At 32.4% G+C, this 20220-nt stretch overlaps 1 protein-coding gene across 5 annotated transcripts in view; it reads left to right on the forward strand.

The window, feature by feature from the left end:
* Nucleotides 1-4801: 4801 nt before the first annotated feature.
* The window catches only part of LOC118191590 (uncharacterized), a 92262-nt gene continuing 76843 nt past the window's right edge, over nucleotides 4802-20220 (forward strand). Inside the window, exon 1 of one of the 5 annotated variants that reach the window (XM_085811243.1) lies at nucleotides 4802-5620. In XM_085811243.1, the coding sequence (XP_085667369.1) occupies nucleotides 5006-5620 (615 nt within the window). In that variant the 5' untranslated portion in view covers nucleotides 4802-5005. The remainder of the gene's footprint in view (nucleotides 5621-20220) is intronic. The other 4 variants (XM_085811241.1, XM_085811244.1, XM_085811242.1 and 1 more) reach the window with 4 other exon arrangements.

Here is a 20220-nt window from a genome sequence, read left to right on the forward strand (position 1 = left end):
TCAATAACTCGAGGAAGCAAGTTTAAATACGGTGCAACAAAAATACAGAAGTATTTTAAATGACGAAAATATTCATATTTTGTCAATGTCAAATTTTAAAAAGAATTAATTTTGGACAAATTATGAAATCTACCTTTTAATGTTGTCTTTTGGTTCCTATCTTTATATCTGACAAAGTTTTAAACTCGTTATGAAAAAATAAAAATGCAAGAAGTTTGAGTCCCGTAGACAGAGATTGACCGGGAAATTTAATTTCAAAATTTGCAGTGTTTTATGCCATTCGTAACTTGCCTTCGGGTATCGCTTAATTAAGATAGAATAATTCGAAGAAATAAGTTTAAATTTAGTGCAGCAAAAATAAGCATAATTTAAATAGTGGTAGAAGAAGTCATATGGTATCCATATCAAATTTCACTTTTCATAATGACAATAAAACTTTCCCAAATACAAATAAAGAAACTGGGAGACTGCATTAATTTCGTTATTTGCCCGTTATTCGACATTTCGTTCACTGCTTCCCCCCCATTCCTTTCATCAGAATCGCTGAACACTGGTAGTTCCGACTTGAGTTCGATCTCAGGCGAACGGGCTGGCTTCTTCCACGTACCAGCTTACAAGCCAGCTTACCATGTACCTTACGAGCCAGCTTTCCTAAGAAAGTCCTCTACGAAGGCATTCTTCCTCTTAGGCACATAGCCCCACTGTGCTTTGTCATAATCAGCTAAACAGAATCATTTAAGAAATATTTCAATTGACCACTGCTCAGTGTACATCTGCTGTTTGCTTACAAAAACACTTTGTAAAGACGTTTCTACTATTTTGCTAATAATTCTAGAAGTCTCATAAAATCCGAAATTATGTTACACTAGCTAACGGAGAACTTAAGACTTAAGTCTGCTTAATGCAACAAAAATCTGCTAAACTTGCTTTCGTGTCTTTGGAAAACTTAAGTATATGCAGAAATAAATGTTAAAATCTATCACATATATTTGTAAGAATGTAAAGCATACTGTTTTGGTTCACGATAATGATAAACATGCATCATGTTACAACAGTTTTGAAAGATTACAAATAATTATATATATGCTAGACTTCTAACAAAATTTCTGTTACAATATGAATATGCATTTATTATTATATGAGTCGTAAAATTCAGTATTCGTCATTTTTACATTCTAGGTATATGACAAAAATTTTTTGTTAAACTTTCGTTTTGTTTTTTAAAATTAATTCACTTTATAGCTTTTCTTCAATTTATTATAAAGAAATAAGAGTTTAAATTTTGATTTATATATAATATGATATAAATTCATCATTCATTAATAATACTATGTATAACAGAAAAATTATCATTAATGTTTCAAATTTCAATTTTTAAATCATTTGTCTTACATATAATGTTTACTTGTTGAATGCGTAGCCAAATATTTCAATTATACACAATAAAGATTATACAGAAAACAATTCAGCTGGCATAAAAGCTAATTGCGGAAGAAAAATTAGAGTCTTATCGTTCTTAACTCTTAGTACAAGCAGCCATTTTGAAATTGACATTGAAATAAACTAATTCTATTATCTATTAGAAAATAACTACACTGAATCATTTATTGACGACTTCTAAGAGGTCGCTTTCTGAAAGATACCTGTATTTTTGAGAATATAAACATACGTTGATAATTGAACATCACTTTTTTAAGATGCCAGAGCAAATGCACAGAACTCCTAAATCCTCTAAAAGCATAGACGGTCACGTTTAAAAAGGCTGACTACTTCTAATATAGCATGTATATTAATGTTCATTATACATTTGTCACATATTTACTTTCTTTCAAAACAGCGATACTACGATTCAATTGCTTTAGAAATACGTGAAATTAATAAAATGCGCCCTATGTTATAAAAACCTAATTATATTCAGATACACACCTTTTGAACATGTTTGAAATCCATTATTCTAATCAGAATACTTTGTCTACAAAAAATATTGAATCAATATTAGAAATCAAAAGCTAAGATTAAAGTAGTAAGAATCTTATTGTCTAACCCATTTTAATTGAAGTAAACAGGTGCTTGCTTTATCGTAAAAAACACCTGTTTTTCAAACAGCGAATGAAACGAAAAAAGAGCCCACCAGAGCTCGAGCGGTAAAGTCGCTGAACACTAATAGTTCGGTCCGGGGTTCAATTCCCGGCAAACGGCTGGCTGCACGGGCGTTTTCGTGGTTTTTCCCATGTGTAACTTGCATATGAGCCAGTTTCCTTTAAAAAGTCTTTATGAAGGCATCCCTCCCCGTATGCAATAGCCCTAGTGTGCTTTGCCATAACCGAATAAACCGAAACCGAAAAAAAAAAAAAAGGCAATTGGTGGTGGAAGGCAGCGACGAAACGTCGTTTTAGAAGGACGGGCTACATAAATAATTTTCTATCCCTACTCTGGTAAACAGTACATTATTTGCTCATCAAAAAGCCTAAATTTAGCTAATACTCGGCTTAATTCTTAAATTGCAATTTCAGCCACAGCCCACAAACAAGACGATGTCTCGTATTTTATTTCATTACTTAGTTATTCATTCATTTAAGAATTAATTAAATTTTTATTGAATTATAATAATAATAATTTAATATTCTAGTTGCTAATAATTTTATTATTGTAATAGCTATTTTATTTATTTTTTTATTTTTATTTATTTATTTATTCATCTTTACTGATATCCTTCCATAGAACTCCAGCACTTCTAATTTTAAAAATTAAGTCCTGACTACAACCAACGATTGCGAAAATAAAAGTTAAGTAACTTACTTAGTGATAATTAAATAAAATAAAAGCCAGGGCTTTTATTTTCTCCTTACTTGGCTTTTATTTTGTATTTATATATCTGTAGACAAGGATTTCTAAAATACATTGGTTTCTAGATTTTTTTTATTATTTTATAAAAAATTAATTTTTAAAAAATTTAATTTTTTAAGAAAAAGTTTAATTCTTGACTTTACTTGCTTGTTTCTCAAAAGACTTAATTAGTATTTTCCTTTTTGAACTTTAATTCTTAAATGTTAATACTTAAATGTAAATTTCTAAGGATACCACTTTATTGGAATTACTTTTGGTTTTGACTTTTACCCTTGCCTGCATGAATGACGAAACACGAATTGAATGATTGGAGAATTAGGTTTGGAGGCAACTTCCCCTTGATAAGTCTGTCTCCTGCCTACTCTACGATCATTCACATATGCATTTTTTAAAAAAATTGTTTAATTTAATTTTAATTTATTAAATTAGTAGATTTATTTTCATGGATAGATTTTGCACTTGATTTGCTTATGCTTCTGAATTTAAATGATATTGTAGATTAGTTCGAGAATTAAATCTTTTACATGTTTGCATATTTTTAAATTATTTTAAATTATTTTGGCTTTTTTCCTTTCTTTAGAATTTAAATTTGCTTTTTTACATTTTTGCTTTTACACGTATTTGTTAAGAATTTAAATTTGTTTAAATTTAAATATATATTGTACTTTAATTATTAATTATTAAGGCATATATATATATGTACTTTACATTTAATTATAATTTATTTAAAATATATATATATATATATACATATTTACGTTTGGTAGTATTACCGATTGCAATAAAAAGGGAGGTGCACATCTAATTGTTATAACGGTCCCATATACAAAATTTCAACGTTCTACAACTAATCGTTTTTCAGTTATGCAAAATGCATACGTACGTACTTACACATAACGAAAAAAATCCCTTTCAAGTATCAACTTCATAATCATTAGTCATATATGATTATGTCTCTTCATAATCATTAGTTATAAGTATCAGGCTCAGAGTAAATGTTATTACATTTAACAATCCGTTTTTGGAAGAAAAAAAAAAAAAAAAAAAAGAGTCCTTCATTGTGTTTGTGCGTACAGACGTCACCCGAAAAAAAATGTTCACGTGGATTCCGTAATCGTAAAAAATAGATATTTCCGTTGAAATATGATACCCAAATGTTTTCTCGATTACAATAATTACTACCATTTTATTTGATACAAGGAAGTAAAGAACCTATATTAACCTGCATATTCTTATATAAACCATACCTAAGTGCAGTATATAAATATTTCAAATCAATAAAATCTCACTATGGCACGCTCAAGAAAAAAAAATCAATAATCATCTAAATTTTCAAATTGCAAACATAAATCTTAATGTAAAAAGCAAATACAAAATAACACTTCACGCTATCAAAATTGCTCATCTTCTTAAATATCAACTAAATAATATTTCAACTAAAATACATTATGTAAACAGGAATTTGCCCGATGCCCAAAAAAATTCAAATTTATCAATGAAAAATATGAGCGCATTGTGACGCAACTGTATCATTCGTATTCGAACAGCGACCGCATCATTCGTATTCGCATAGAAACAGCATCATTCGTATTCGCGTAGAAACCGCATCATTCGTATTCGAATAAACCGCAACGTACGACAGATGCGAGTAACGAATAGATGCGAATAACTAAATGAATTTGTGAGTACCGAATCGGTACTTCGAGTCAACCCATATACCCGTTACTCAGTAACGAATACATGCGGTTTGCTCTAGCTCTAGTAGTGAATCGTTGGTGAACATGTGTCCACATATGGGGTATAATGTAGTCGAGTTTTACAGAAATCCGCAAATCGGAACCCGGAAGTGTGTTCTACGTCATCACCGGATATGTACCTTTGATATTTCCGTTGGCAACAAGGCTTGGCGAGCATTTGGCGTTATTTTTTTCCCGTAAATTTTTCCGCGAGGTCAAGAATTTGCGCTAATTTAGTTCACGTGTTAATTAGCGGGTGTGAGGTGTGTATTTTTTGCGCCATTTTTCTCGCTTTACTTCAGCTATTTATCTTCCTTTTTTCTATTAATAATTATTTGTATTTTGTTATATTTATGATTAGTGTTTGATTTTCATTTAATTTATAGTTGCATTTTATTTACAGCATATATAATTATTGATTTATGTTTCGATTTGTAGTTGCTTGTTTTTCCGATATGCAACCAAAAAAGATGAAATTACTTATAATTGGAGATTCAATGGTTAAATATTTGGATGAATATTTACCGGCGAATCTTCTGAATTATGAAGTAGATTTACATTCTTTTCCTGGTGCTACGATAGAAAGGTTAAGACGTAAAATATCCTTTTTGGACAATCGATACCATTTGATTTTGGTACATGTTGGTACCAACAATTCGAATGACAGTGTTGAAGATATTCTTAAAAAGTACGATTGCCTCTTTAAGGATATTAAACGTTTGAACTCGAATATCAATGTTATCATTTCAGATATCCTACCACGTGGTGAAGATTTTTTCACAACTTTAAATCAGCGAGTAGCAGCTTTGAACCGTTTACAAGTAATTAATAGAAATATTGTAGAAATTAATTCTCAACTTGAAAAGTACTGCCAAAATCGAGAAGCGTTTTTTATTTGCAGGTCGTCTCATCATTTTGGAGCTAAGTTATTGGCTAGGGATGGATTACATCTAAACCGTCTGGGGAACAAGAAACTTGCGGCAGTTTTCCTGGATAATATCAATATTGTTTTGACTTCAAAGCCAGTTTCTACAAAGGTAAGTCCTTTTGTATTGCCTTGTGTTTCATTTACTACATTGGACTTTCCACCTCTGAGTGATTCTTTTGTTTCTGCAAGCCTTTCTTATTCTCTCTATTCAACTGTTTTAAAGCATGGTTGTGCTGTAGATGCTACTAAGAAGGCTAATTCTGATTTGAGAAATGCTGCTAAGGTTGCTTCTGGCTCTCGGCTGAAGAGGGTTGCTATTTCTGGTGCTGGATCTCGTTTTAAATGTGTTGTCCATGGTGGTGACTCTCATTCAAAGAATGCTGTTAACCGCACAAATGGTTTTAGTTTGCATTTGCAAAATGATACCATCCCTGGCTCACATCCGAAAAACGTTGCCAACCCAGATGCTAGCTCTCGGTCTCTTTGCATTGCTGGCCATGGTGGTGGATCTCGCCCAAGGAACGTTTCTGTCCATAGAACTGGTTCTGGTTTGCATGTAAGGAATGGGACTAAACCTAGATGTCATCCTAGAAATGTTGCCATATGTAGTGTTGGTTCTCATTTTAAGTATGTCAATGGTTTTGGTTCACGTCCAAGGAATGCTGCCGTCCCTCGTTCTGGTTCTGATTTGCGTCCAAGGAACATTGCTACCCCTGGCCTAAGTCCTGAGAATGTCATTCCCGGTGTTGGCTGTCATTCTAGACTTGTTGGTGTCCGTGGTACTGGCTGTCATCCGAAGAATGCTGCTTCTGGTTTGCATTCAAGGAATAACGTCACTCCCAGCCCCTGTCATAGAAATGATATCCTTGCTGATGTTGACTCCTCCAGGCGTGTTGCAGTCCATGGTTCTGGCCGTTTTCTGAGGAGCAGTGCTAGTTCCACTGTTAATTCTTCTACAAACACTACTGTCCCAATTGCTAGTTTTCAGAAGAAACCAATTCGTGCTTTTGGTGATGGTTTGTGTCCAAGGAGTGATTTGACTGTTAGTGGCGGTTTGCATCTGAAGAATGCTGCTTCCGCTGTTTTGCGCCTAAGAAGTGTAATGTCCTACATGGGATCATCACTAAAGAATGCAGTCACTGCTGCTGGTTGTAGTGTACAGCAGGCAAGTGCTGTTTCTTTCAGTGATTGTTATCCATTGTATTGTGCTTTTGTTAGTGGCAAAGGGAGTTTAAAAAATGATTCAACAAATTTTGATATTTCACAACCTAAATTGTGTACAACAAAAGATTATTTTTACTCTGACTTTGCCTCTAGTTATGCTTTCCAGCAAAAGAACATTTCTATGACCAGAAAAAGCACTTCTTGTATTTCAGGCCTAAGTTTCTTTCACTTTAATAAATTTTGTTTACTAAAAGATCATGTAGAAAGCAGTGAAAGTAATTGTCAAGTGAGGAAAAATAAGTCTATGTGTCCTATTCTGACTGGAGGGGGTGACTGTAATGCACCATCGCTTTATCCTAGAAAATGTGATATTTGTAAAAAAATCTATAAAACTAAAAATTCTTTTAATAATCATAAAAAAATTGCAAAGAAAAACTTGAAACTGAAAATTTTAAACTTTCAATAACTTCTCCTCAGAGTAATATTCTTATAAACATTGATAATGTATTGAGTGCTAAAAAATTAGAAACCAAAGAATGTATTAGTGATAAAATAGAAGTGGCTTATCTTCGTAAATGTGAAATATGCTTGAAAACTTATAAATCAAAGAATTCATTTTATAACCACAAAAACAAATTTTCAAATAAACAAGTACCTGATTTAAAACAAAATTTTTCATCTGTTTACCCTCGGAAATGTCTAAATTGTGATAAATGTTATCCTTGCAAATTATCATTTTTTAAACATAAGAAATTTTGCACAGAAGTTAATAAATTGTATGTATGCTTCATACCTGATTGCCATAAGTCTTTTACATATGTTTTAAATTTTAATAAGCATTTAGCAGATGAACATAATTTAAATAACTTAAAAGAATATTCATTTGAAACAATGAGTTATTTTCAAGATTGGCTAGAACTGGAAGGAACCTCGACATTTACTTCATTCAGAAAGTTTTCTAAAGTAACGAAAAATTCTAAAACTTATCATTATAATTGTTGTCAGTTTACCACGCAAGATTATTCTGATTTTGAAAAAAAAAAAAAAAAAAAACTAGTCGTAAAAATGAAAAAAGGTACAATTTCAAAAAGTGTATATTGTCCGGTCAGAATATGGGCTTGTGAAGAAATGAATAAAATCTCTGTTTTTTACTTTCCTAAACATAATCATGAGCAAAAGTTTGAAAATTGTAAATATCAGCCATTGAAACAAAGTACACGGTGTTTGATAAAAGCAAATTTACGTTTATCTGTGCCTCCACAAAAAATAAGGGATATCTTACAAGATGGATCAGGAAATCGCGAGAATAGAAATAATTTCCCTGTAAAGGAAAGCTTTGTCTCCCGTAAAACTATTTCTGCTTATTCTAGATATTTAAACAATTCATTGCGTCCAAGTAGTGATGCAGTTTCTGTTAATTCAATCATTGAAACTTTAAAATGTGAAGCATACAATCCTGTGTTATTATATAAGCCTCGGAATAATTCAACTTTGTACGGTCCAACTGATCTAGATAATCATCCAAATCATAAAGTATCATTTGCTCTTGGTCTTCAGATGCGTGAACAGAAAGAAATGATGATAAAAGGTTGTACAGAGATTTTATGTATCGATTCTACACATAAGACTAACCAGTATGATTTTTACCTTCTTAATCTTATAGTACCTGATGAATTTGGTTGTGGCTATCCAGTTGCTCATTTTATTACTAATTTTCTAGATGCTGACACTCTTTATTGTTTATTTAATAGTTTAAAGTGTCGTGTACCAAATTTATATGTAAACTGTGTAATGACAGATGATGACAAAGTTACATATCCTGCATTTTCAAAGGTTTTTGGTCAAGATGTTAAGCATCTTTTATGTTCGTGGCACGTACGCCAAAGTTGGTTCCGGCAACTAAATTCTAAAGTGGTAGATAAGGAAGTGCGACAAAAAGTGCTAGGAGAATTAACAAAAATATTACATGAAAGAAACCAGATCACTTTTCATGATCAAATAACTAAGTTTTTGAATGACTATTCTAGGAAAAGTAGAGATTTTATTGAATATTTTTCTGAAAATTATAAAATAGATTAGAAGAATGGGCTTTGTGTTATCGGAACTTTCCACATGCATTTACTGATACTAACATGTACTGTGAATCTTTTCACAATCAGTTGAAAACTGTTTATTTTAAGCGGAGACATAATAGACGATTAGATATTTTAACATTTTTATTTCTACACTTCTGACAATTGAGAAAGATAAATATTTAAATCATACCTATAAATTATACACTAATGTATCTCCCGGAAATTCCATTTCTTGTTTAAGTAGGCATCAGAGAGGACTAAAAATTAGGGACAGTGATGTAAATAAATGCTCTGATACTTCTTGGACTGTTTGTTCTCAGACAAAAAATAAAATATATACTGTGCAGCGTCTTTTTGAAATTTGTCCGTGTCAGGATTTTTGCTTTTATAGATGCCCTAAGGTATCATGTGTCTCATTGTGTAGTCACTTGTATCACTGCAATTGCTTAGATAAATTGCTGTGCAAACATATACATAAAGTGCATTCATTCCTTAATAGACAAAATGATTGTGTGTTTAATCCCTCAGGGATTAATCTTGAATCGAATCAGAAATGCAATGAAAGTATGAAATCAATAAATGTATATTCTGTTGATCATTACAATCCACAAAGTATTGAACAGAGAGTAAATGCATGTGAAAAGCTTGTAGAAGAATTACTGCAATTAATAAGACAACCAAAAGTCCAAAATGTCATGTTAAAGTGTGTTCATACAACATTAAATTCATTAGTTTCAGAATGTAGAGGAATTTTAAAATCGAATGAAAATTCAAGAGCAGTTTCAAGTGCATCATGTCCAGTTGCACCAAATAAAAAACTTAACCCACAATTGTTTAAAACTTCTAAAAAGAGAAAATTACAGAAACATCAGCAGAATGAGAATCAAGATTTTAATGATAATGTAGATGACCCAGAAATAAATGAATGTGTGGAAAAGAAAATTAAATTTAAAGCCATAGCATTTGATTTAAATGACAGTGATAAATATCTATGTGATTTAACCAGTGTTGATCAAAATAAATCATTTTCCCTTCCATTAAAGTCTAGCGAAGATATTTCTGAAAGAATTTTACAAATTGGCTGCTATAGTATCAATCGTATTGCTTTAAAGTCTTTAGACTCTTATATCAGTAAAAGTGAAGAATTTTTTATAAAATCGGTTTGTACAGATTTTGTTAGGGGGTGGTTATTTGATGTAATCATAAATGCATTTTTATACAATATTTTAGAAAGTGATGATAAATATACTTTTGCTGATTCCTCGATTACCCAGCTTATCTTATCTGATGCATTATCACTTGGAAATGTTTTTCCTGTTTCTTTGAAATCTTTCAAATATTTATTCATTCCTGCTTGCATTGATTCTCATTGGGTTCTGATCATAGCAGATTTAAAGAAAAATACCTTTTATTTATATGACTCGTTAATAAATTCAAGCAATCCAAAATACATAAACTTAACTAATAAATGGTCTAATGTAATTAACAGTGAGTTACAAATTAACGGTTCATGGGATATTCAGTGTCCACCGTATGCTTTACAAAATGATGAAAGCAGTTGTGGGGTCTTCATCTGTTATTATGCATTTCAACATGTAAATAAATTAGCCTTAAATCTTCCTTTAGATACCCTTCAATTTAGAAAATTTATTTATAATATTTTAACTGAGAATGTTCCACCTTGTACACAGGAAAAGATAAATTTATCATCAGCAGAGCAAAACTTTTCAGTAAATGTTAGAATGAATAAAGATTTGACCAAATCATGTTTAAAAATACATGATATTGAAATTACACCATATATGTTAAAATCTATAGATCTTTTTATAAGTAATGAAGAAGAACACTTGTTTAAATCTGTATCTTCATGTTTTCGAAAAGGATGGCTCTATAATACTATAATTGATGCTTTTTTATTTAAAATATTAAACAGTTATGAAGATTTTGCCTTTGTTAAGTCTAATTTACAAATTCCTAAACCAAATTTTTGTATTAAAGATCCATTACTAACAAGATTGAAATCAGCGAAATTATTTTTTATCCCTGCAAATTTAAATTGTCATTGGATATTAATAATAGTAAATATTCCAGATATGGTTTTTGAATTTTATGATCCACAAAATAAATCATGTGGGCAAGAGTATCAAATTTTAATTCATACATGCTGTGAGGTTTTAGCTAAAATATTTGCTACTAGCACTAAATGGAAAATAATTTGTCCTTCACATATTTTGCAAACTGATAATATGAGCTGTGGTAAGTCAAGAGCAGGCTCTGCCAGGAGAATTTTCTGAAACTGAAACTCATAAATTTTTGAGTAATATGGTTTAATAATAATATTTATACTCTATTCAAGGAATTTTATCTGATATGTCTTTATTTTCAGAAATAAAAGATGAATAAAAACTATGTAAAATAATTACAGTTAAAAGTCGTTAATTCGGACACCCATAATTCGGAATGATCTATAATCCGGACCTCAAAACTAAAAACTTTCTGCGCATGCGCCGCGTTGACACATGCGCATAGGCGTTTACGCGTGAGCGTAAGACCTTTTACGACTGCGCATATGAGTGTGCGCAAGTGCAGAATACGTTTTCGCGTGCGCGTTTTATGTATAATGGACGTATAAGCTAAAATTATCTAATTATCTATTTGAGTTAATGCTGATGATTGCGTTGTTCCTTAATTTTCGAATTGGATCCGGCTTATTATTTTTTGCAGACTGTAAGAGCAATTTTATAAAAGTAAGCTTAAACTTTCGATTATATCAAATAGAATTTCCGATATATATTTGTTAATATGTAAAGGATCTAAAGCGAAAGTATGTTTTGAAATCTGAAATCTGTTTATCAATTTCACGCTGCTCGGCGGGGGGAACGCCGCGGCGGGCGCGTAATGAATTGGAAGTTGATCTGTCAGCACTATCCTTATCTTCAGCGCAGATGTTTTTATTTTATTTGGCTTATAATTCCTTACCAAATGTAGTATTTCATCTCGATATGCTCCGTCTCTGATATGATTTAAAACAAGTTCCTCGTCATTATAATTCGCTTCCGATAGCGAAGAAAGTAACAGAGGTTATTGAAAACGAAAAATTTCGATTCACAAATTAGTCGGTGTTCTCCATACAGCAATTATAGGACTTGAACAGCGGAACTTTGTAACTGAACAAGAAATTATGTCTGTTTAATAGAATTAAAGAGAAAGTATTATCACATGAAACGAAGCAAAACTTAAACAACTTACATTGAAAGAAATGTTTAATAAAGTAAACAAATAAATATTAAGCTTTTTCTTTTTGCAAATTTTGATACCCTTTAGATCATAATTGTTCTTTATTTCATAAATTACGGTTTCATTTTTTTAATTTTAGAATTTCTGCATGCCATCTTACGAGATTTAAACTGATGATCTGTAATCCGGAAAAATCGATTATCCGGAATCGCCGAAGTCCCGACGAGTCCGGATTAACGACTTTTGACTGTATTATGTATTCTGAATAAAGTCTGGAAAAAAATTATCCATTGTTGAATTATTTTTTACTGAAAATTACTCCACATATTAGGAATTAGTCATATCTATGAAGCATAATATAAGTAGTGTTTCTTACAAGACATTGACTAATACATTATCCCAATTTCTTCTTAAATAAAATATATTTTCATTCTTTATTTCATCATCCATGATATCAATTGATTTTCATTAAGATTAAAAAACACTATAGTCACTTAAAAATGTGGACACTTTTTTTTTTCCTGGTTAATAAGAGTACTTGCATATTTGTTAAGTTTCAGTACGTAAAGCTGTATACAAATTAAACTTTCACACATTCCAATAGCAAAAGAGTTACCAATAATTAGATATTTTAATTTTTCAACATTCAGAAACAAAGAAATACGAGTGAACTTGCTGCTAATCAAAAAGATGAATATACTGGTCTTATAATAATTATAAAAAATGAGTGCTAAAGTTAGAGCCCATTTTTTAATTTTTAACTATTTATTGCAAAATAAGGAGGCTTAAAAGTTTGTGTGTCAGGCAAAGGGCTTGTGGTCTTTCGCATAGAAGAGTGTAGCCAGACTTATATTAAAGCATTCAGGAAATTAAATATATTGTAATTTTAATTCTAGAATAAGTTTTATCATTACTTAATAGTTAGATAATGCCTATTATTATTTCCTGTCATTACAGACGTACTTGCTGAAATTTCTTTGTTTCCCATTTGCATGGATGGTTTCAAAGAGTTGAATTTTCTGCAGAACTCTTAATATCCATAAATTGTTTGACACATTAAAAATAAGTGAATATTTGCTCTAAGCATATACATGTATTTCATTTAAATTTAATAATAATAGCATATACATAAAATCCAGATTTGATTTAAACATTCATAACTAAAGAACAAACACTGCTTTTACAAAGACCATGTTTTCTCCCATTTTGCATCAGTTACAGTTATTTTCATGCACATGAGTATATTTTGAAGTTAAATTAATTATCATTTCTATTCTTAGATGCTCTATGCCTGAGAAAGTAAAACTTAATGCTAATCTGTATCCAAAATCTGATATCTAATTATTAATTTGCTAAAACCAAAATAATGAGGTTCTATAGTTCATGAATTGGGCAAAAGTGCGCAGTTAAATTCAAACTTGTAATATTCTGTAGCAACCATTTGAAGTCACATTTCCTAATGTTTTCATTAAACGGAAAACTTTACAATTCTAACACATTCATAAATCTCTTAAATTTGTATCATAATATAGTAGGAATGGTTCTTGGAATTAAGTGTTAATTATTTCATCAATGTTGAACTCTGCTGTTTTTCTCTCACAGCATGAATAAATGTGACTGATTATAACAGCAACTAATATTGTGATATGCAGAATAGGGGTGTAAAAAGCCTACAACAAGCAATTCTAAATATTGGGTCTAGTTAAGCACTATTACAGATTAAAAACGTCAAAGTGTCAGAAGTATATGGAATAAAACCTGCATTTTTAGAAAATGAGAGGTTTCATAAATGAATACTGTAATGATATACGTAAGGAACCAAAAAATATTTTTTAGATACGAGATACTGTTCTGTATTGGTGTGTATGATTTATACTGAGAAACATGACACAAAAATTTAGATCATTTCAGGTAGGATTTCACCAGAATATTTTGTGTTATGGTATATCATTTGTGTATGTGGAAGTGATCTGTTCAAGATATAACTGTATTTTCATGCCAAAGATTACACCTACAAAACATGAAACATATCCTATGAACTTTGCAAGGTATGAGCGAAACAAAAATAAGAATTGGTTTTATTGGTGCAAATTAAATGCATTATACAGTATCAAATATATACCAAACATTTTCCAGATTTTCTAAACTGGTAAGTAAAGACAAGAATACGTCCAAGTACAGTTTTAAAATACTACTACTTATAAATAAAATTGTTGTGAACTGTTGAAAAAACCACAGAAAAATTTTAGACTTTACTATGTTAAACCACGTTGTTGTGTTTATGGAGTATAAAAATTAACCGTGGCTTCATAACAAGCTTAATATATAAAAAAGATTTTGTACTTTTTAAAAACGTTACCATAGGTTCAATGCCATATAAGGTATTTAAAGTAATGTTATATTATACATAACAGCCAAACAGATGTGATTAGGGAACCTAGAAACATTTGTATAGACTGGGATATAATTATTATATTCTTGTTTGTATTCATAAAGATGCTACAGTTAATAACATGACTGTTATCTTTAATAAAATTTTGAAATAATTCAAAAGTTTCATATGTGCAGAGGGATATTTCTAGATCCTCTATTCAGGCATAATAAAAGTTGTGTTACTTTTTGGACGTGAGATCCAAAGGCAGGAATGCAGAATGGATGCATTTTGTACCAAGAATGGTAGTTACTAAGCACTGGACTATCAGATTTCTAAAAAATTTTGAAATCAAAGAGAACTTTTTGTATCTTAGGTGCAGTGACTGCTAGAAGCAAACCACGTAGTCTGTGAATAGATGTTCCAAATCTTCAGGTAATGTGAGGCTGTTTCCATGAGAAAGGTAGCCCCTACATAATTTATAACATTCGATCCAAAAAAAGTTAAAGCTTGGTTGTCACTTGTTAACAGATTCACTAGTACAGAGTAGTGCACTAAATTTAAATAGCATTTTTAATTAAAATTATATTGAAGAACATGGATGCCTGCCAATGTTGTTCATCGCCAGAGACCTACAAGTTAAAGATCCCTGATATGTGATATTGCAGTAAATTTAGATACTTTTTAAAATTAAATCCAAGAATACTGTACCCATGAAGATCACTACTGGCCTATGAATTGGCAGCCAGTGGAGATGAACGCCTACCTAGTTTACCGGTGTAAGACAGTGAAAAAAGGACTGAACAGATTTTAAAACTAAACTAAAGAACAGCAGTGCTCATCAAAAATATTGATGGTTATTGGCAGTCAGCCAAAAGGTTTCAGATACTGCAGATAATTTAATAACCTACATAACATAACACTCCAAAAATTTTGGAAAGAGTTAATGACTTAAAACAACAAAGTACCAGTTTTTATGAGAAACAACCAGTTCTTTGAGAAATTTTTGTTTAAAAATTAGAAGGTCTCTGCAAACAACAATGAAGAGATTTTAGAAAACTCTAATTCATACACTTTTTTCTTTGTCACAAAAATATTGACATCAAGTGATTCCTCTTAAAAAAAGCAGAAAATATAGCTCTGAACAGAAGTACATTTTCAGTATTGATCTCCTTTTCTAGAAAACCATTGTGATTAGGAAAGGTATTATCATTTTCTTCTAAATAATGATCAAGGCTGCAGTATGCCATCCTCCCCCAGAAGTTTGCGTAGGTGATTCGTTAGTGCAAAATTCTGGCGATTTCGTTCGTTTTGTTTGATTGCAGCTAAACATTCAAGGGCTATCTGACTAAAGGGAGGGATGCCTTCTTGGAGGACTCTTTAAAGGGAACTGCCACGTATATACGTTACACATGGGGAAAATCAAGAAAACACCCATGCAGCCAGCCCATTCTCCAAGATTCGAACCACGGGCCGAACTATCAGTGTTCAGTGATTTTACCGCTCGGCTGCTGATGGGCAAATATAGTAAAAAGCATTTTTTAATATATAACTGAACATTATTGAAATTCTGACTTTTCCAAGTTTTGTTGTTTGGATTTCTCTATGCCAAACATTAAATGCCCTGCTACAACCTCTATTACAAAGAGTAAGAAGGGAAACTAATAAAAGACTTAGTCAACGAATGCTTCAGCATGGAATTGCTAATATTCTGAGACTAGGGTTTCCCTTATATGTCTTAACTAAGTTCTCTTCATAGGGTTCTGTTATGATTTTAGATATGTATCTAGGAAGTCTGTCTGATGACGTAGGAATACAGATTTGTGGTTTCTGAACGCCTGGACAACAGATCAGTAACGGCCTTCACAGTATCATCTATTTTTACACACCTTACTTTTTCATTCGTAAGAAAAGCTAGAGAGGGAAACAAGTTTAAGTCTCTCACTCTTAAAGAAAGCTTGGAACTCTAAATATGTCCAACATTCATATTCCTTTAAAAGACACAAATATTGGGAATGGATCACTCTAGATTCTAAATGTATGAAATGATACATGTAATGGCGTACATATAACCAGATCAGTGCTGTGAAGTAGCCTTTTAAGTTTGTAGATATGGGTTTGCTATCTATCATTATGGAGGCATACGCAGTGACATACTTAGTAGCTCTGTTTATATATTTAAGTTCTTATCCTTACTTCCTCAAAGAGGATTCCTCAAAGAGTCATTAAAATCATCTGTTAGAATGAATGATGCAGATAAGTGCTATCTTAAGCGTTTTCGGTTGATATTATCTATGAGTCCATTAGAAGGCAGGTAAAATCGATACCAGATATATAATATCAGTCTGTACAGGTTGAAGACAGTAGTGAGCCAAACACATAGATGTTCCAGAAGGAAAGCATTTTTCGTCGGACATCGAAATGCACAATGTACTGGCAGTCAGCCTGTCCAATTCTGCAAGAATTGATAGGTAGTGTATCTGTGGAGCCTGCCTTAGCAACCATACAGAATATAGTAAATTAAATAATTCGGGAATTTACAATGAATAAAATTCATTTATTTTTCAAATAATTCTTATACGTGAGTAGTACCGTCTTCGCGAGATGTCAGAAGACAGAGAGGGACGGTGAAGATGTCAAAAGGATTTGGAGTAGACATCTCATCTCGGAAACTGCACCACTATGAAAAGGAAAGCAAAGGTGATGAACATAGGTCAATGAGAAAAAGGGAGCAGGCAAAGAGGTAATTAGAATACATGTAAAACGGTACAAAATTCCTAGACTGATCCGTTCTACCTTTTGAAAAGCGACTTGCTGTGTCACAATCACATGCGATGTTTATGCAGCTCAACTACCTGAGCAGTTTAAGATAGATAAATACAGATTTCGGAAGCTTTTTGTAGGTCTTATAAGATAGTCCATGAGAATCGCATGCAAAGCCACATTAAAACCTATATCTTGGATGATTGGCCAGAAATGACTTCTAGCTTCTAAAACTTAAATTATGGCTGATTCTAAATTGTTAAGGACTAATTTGTCTCTTTATGAAAACAAGAGGCATAAAGAAATAATATCAGACGAAACATGTTACTAAGAATTTCACTAAAACAGAGGGCTGAAATTTGGATGAGGCGACAAAGGTGCTCAGTTCTTTCCACCTATACTTTGGAGGTTTTATGAGACTTTCACAGGCTGAATGATTAAGACTACTGAATACTAGTAGTATCACCCAAGTTCGAACCCATGCGAACGCTGGTTGCATGATAGGTTTTCACAGTATTTACATCTGAAACATGAATTTGATCCAGTTTTTTTTAGAAAGTCCTCATTTCCCCTCAGCAGATAAGACTAGTATGCTTTCCCGTATTCAAATAAGCTATCCTGTTCCTCAGGAGGTCTGTCATTTCTTTTACATTATATAGATGGATCAGTGAATGCTCATGAATATTTCTGAATACACACAAGTATTTTTCTGTAAGTACATGACCGGACAGACATGTTTATAAGATTACATTTCTGTGGTAGGTAAATAAATATTAATTGTTGCAAATTTCTATAAATATTTAAATTCATTTTATTCTTATATAGATATATTTCTTACATGCACTTGTAGATATTTCAATTCTGAGTTCAAAAATATTTAAACTGTAAAAATAGCTTAAATAATACGTTAAGTATGAACAAGTACGCTTCTAACGCGTCTTGCTTTTGAAGCCCTAAGACCAATTTTGTTACAGAACTCGTGCTGCACCATATACACTGGTTATCAAAATTAAAGGATAATGAGGAAAAAATATGCTTACTAAGTTAATGTTGCAAGCAATGCCCAATGCTATAATTATTTACGTTAATTAACAGTGGCATAGCTAGGGTGGGGCAAGGGGGACATCCGTCCCCGGGCGCAGCATCCAGGGGGCGGCAAATTGATGATATACATTTCAGAATGAAATGTTTTCCATTCTTGGAATACAGAAAGGGGCGCAAAATCTTTAGGTGTCCCCGGGCGCTGAAAACCTTAGCTACGCCTCTATTAATTATATACAATTGAATACAAAATTGCATTTCCGCGCATACGTTAATGCCAGAAATATGCAAATTCGGTGACTGACAATGTGGTGCGCAATGGATGCATGTTGGAATTCCGGTCTGTTGTACTGTTTAAATGGAATATGGTTTCTGAGAGTGATCAGTATTCTATAGTTATAGCTCAAAGCATCATTTAAGTGAAGGTCAAAAGTGGCGAAAAATTGGTATAATCGAGAGAAGTCAAATACAAATGGAAGTCGCAAAAGATTTGAATCTGGAGCTGCTTTTTTAAGCAATGAATCGGTTGACAGACAGCCTTGGTCAACGGCGACCAAGAGCAACAAGTGCATCAGAAGAGTGTTTTATATCCTTGTTCACGTGAAGAAACTGCAAGGGATTTGGTTTTAGAGATTCATGCTGCGATAGGAACTCGAATTAGCCGTTCTGCTGCTGCACGAAGGCTTAACGAGGTTGGACTGTATGCAAGAAAACCAATGGTTTGTGTCCCATTCACTCCATCTTCCAGAGGGGCCCGTTTAAACTGGTACCGTCGTCATGTTCAGTGGAGCCAAAACGACTGATCCCGAGTATTGTTTACTGAGAAGTCCACACGTAGTATAAACAGTGATTCTAGACGTGTGTTGATCTGGAATGAGAAAGGAACACACAACTTCCCTTCTCTTGTCCGTGAAATATACCGTTTCCGCGGCTTAATGCGTACGACCAATGGCCGCATCGGAATCTTTCAAGCATATCTTTCAAGGAGATTCTGTAACCGTTCGTAGATATGTTGATGAGCTACTGGAACCCCAAGTTAGACTGTTTAAGAGTGCTATTGGCCCAGAAGTTTTGCTAATGGATGAAAATTTGTGGCCTGGTCGAGTATATGTGGTGTAAGAATACTTTTAAACAGAAGATATCACTCAAATGTATTGACCACTTTACTCACCCGACTTGAGCATGTGTGGGATGCCTTAGCACGCCGAATTCGTCCACGGACCTTCCAAGAGCTGACAAATCCACTTTTAGATCATTGGCGTACAATTCTACAAGACTTCATCAACACTTTGGTAAAGTCTATGAAATCAAGATGTCAGATGTGCAAACTTGCCCTAGGTGACCATACACCATATTAATGAAAAAATTTTTCTGCAAGAGGGGCTTAATTTTCCCATCAATTTGCTTTTAATTTAAATATTTTGCGAATAATCAACTGCCAAATATTGTAATTTATGTTAACTAATGCTTTTGTACAAATTTCTATTAATAATTTTTAAGTATCAGCTACTTTTATTTCTGTCATTATCCTAAAATTTTGATGACAGTGTAAATACGGCTCTGAAAGATGAGACAAATTAGTTGTTAATCAGCTGTAAGACTTTGAGGTTTAAAATAATGTTAGCGTTTTATAGTTGATTCATGAGTGATTTGGGAATATGTAATATTTCTTATGCACTAAGGGGGATAGCTTAATGTCCACATTCTCTTTCAGCTATTTAATTTCTTGCTGCTCATCTGAAGTTACTGTTTAAAGAGACAACCATATGTATTCATATGTATATGACAAATGAGATTCTCGTATGTATTATGGCATATGAGACAGATGAGTATTGCCATATGTATATGACAAAAATCAGTTTCTTACAGTTGTTTATAGACCAGAAGACTGGCCTGACAAGTAGTTAAAGCCACAAACACTTGTAATTTTTCCTGAGGTTTATTCTGGTAGCTGGAAGAAACTGCTTGCATGCATTTCTGTAGATTTTATCTTGTGTAATGATGTATCAGCTAGTTTTTCTTAGAAAAATGTTCACAAAGCCATTCTGCTTGATAAAC

Source organism: Stegodyphus dumicola, chromosome 2 (assembly GCF_044657685.1).
Source record: "Stegodyphus dumicola isolate Sdum_Otavi_A_Nest chromosome 2, ASM4465768v1".
NCBI classification, from domain to species: domain Eukaryota; kingdom Metazoa; phylum Arthropoda; class Arachnida; order Araneae; family Eresidae; genus Stegodyphus; species Stegodyphus dumicola.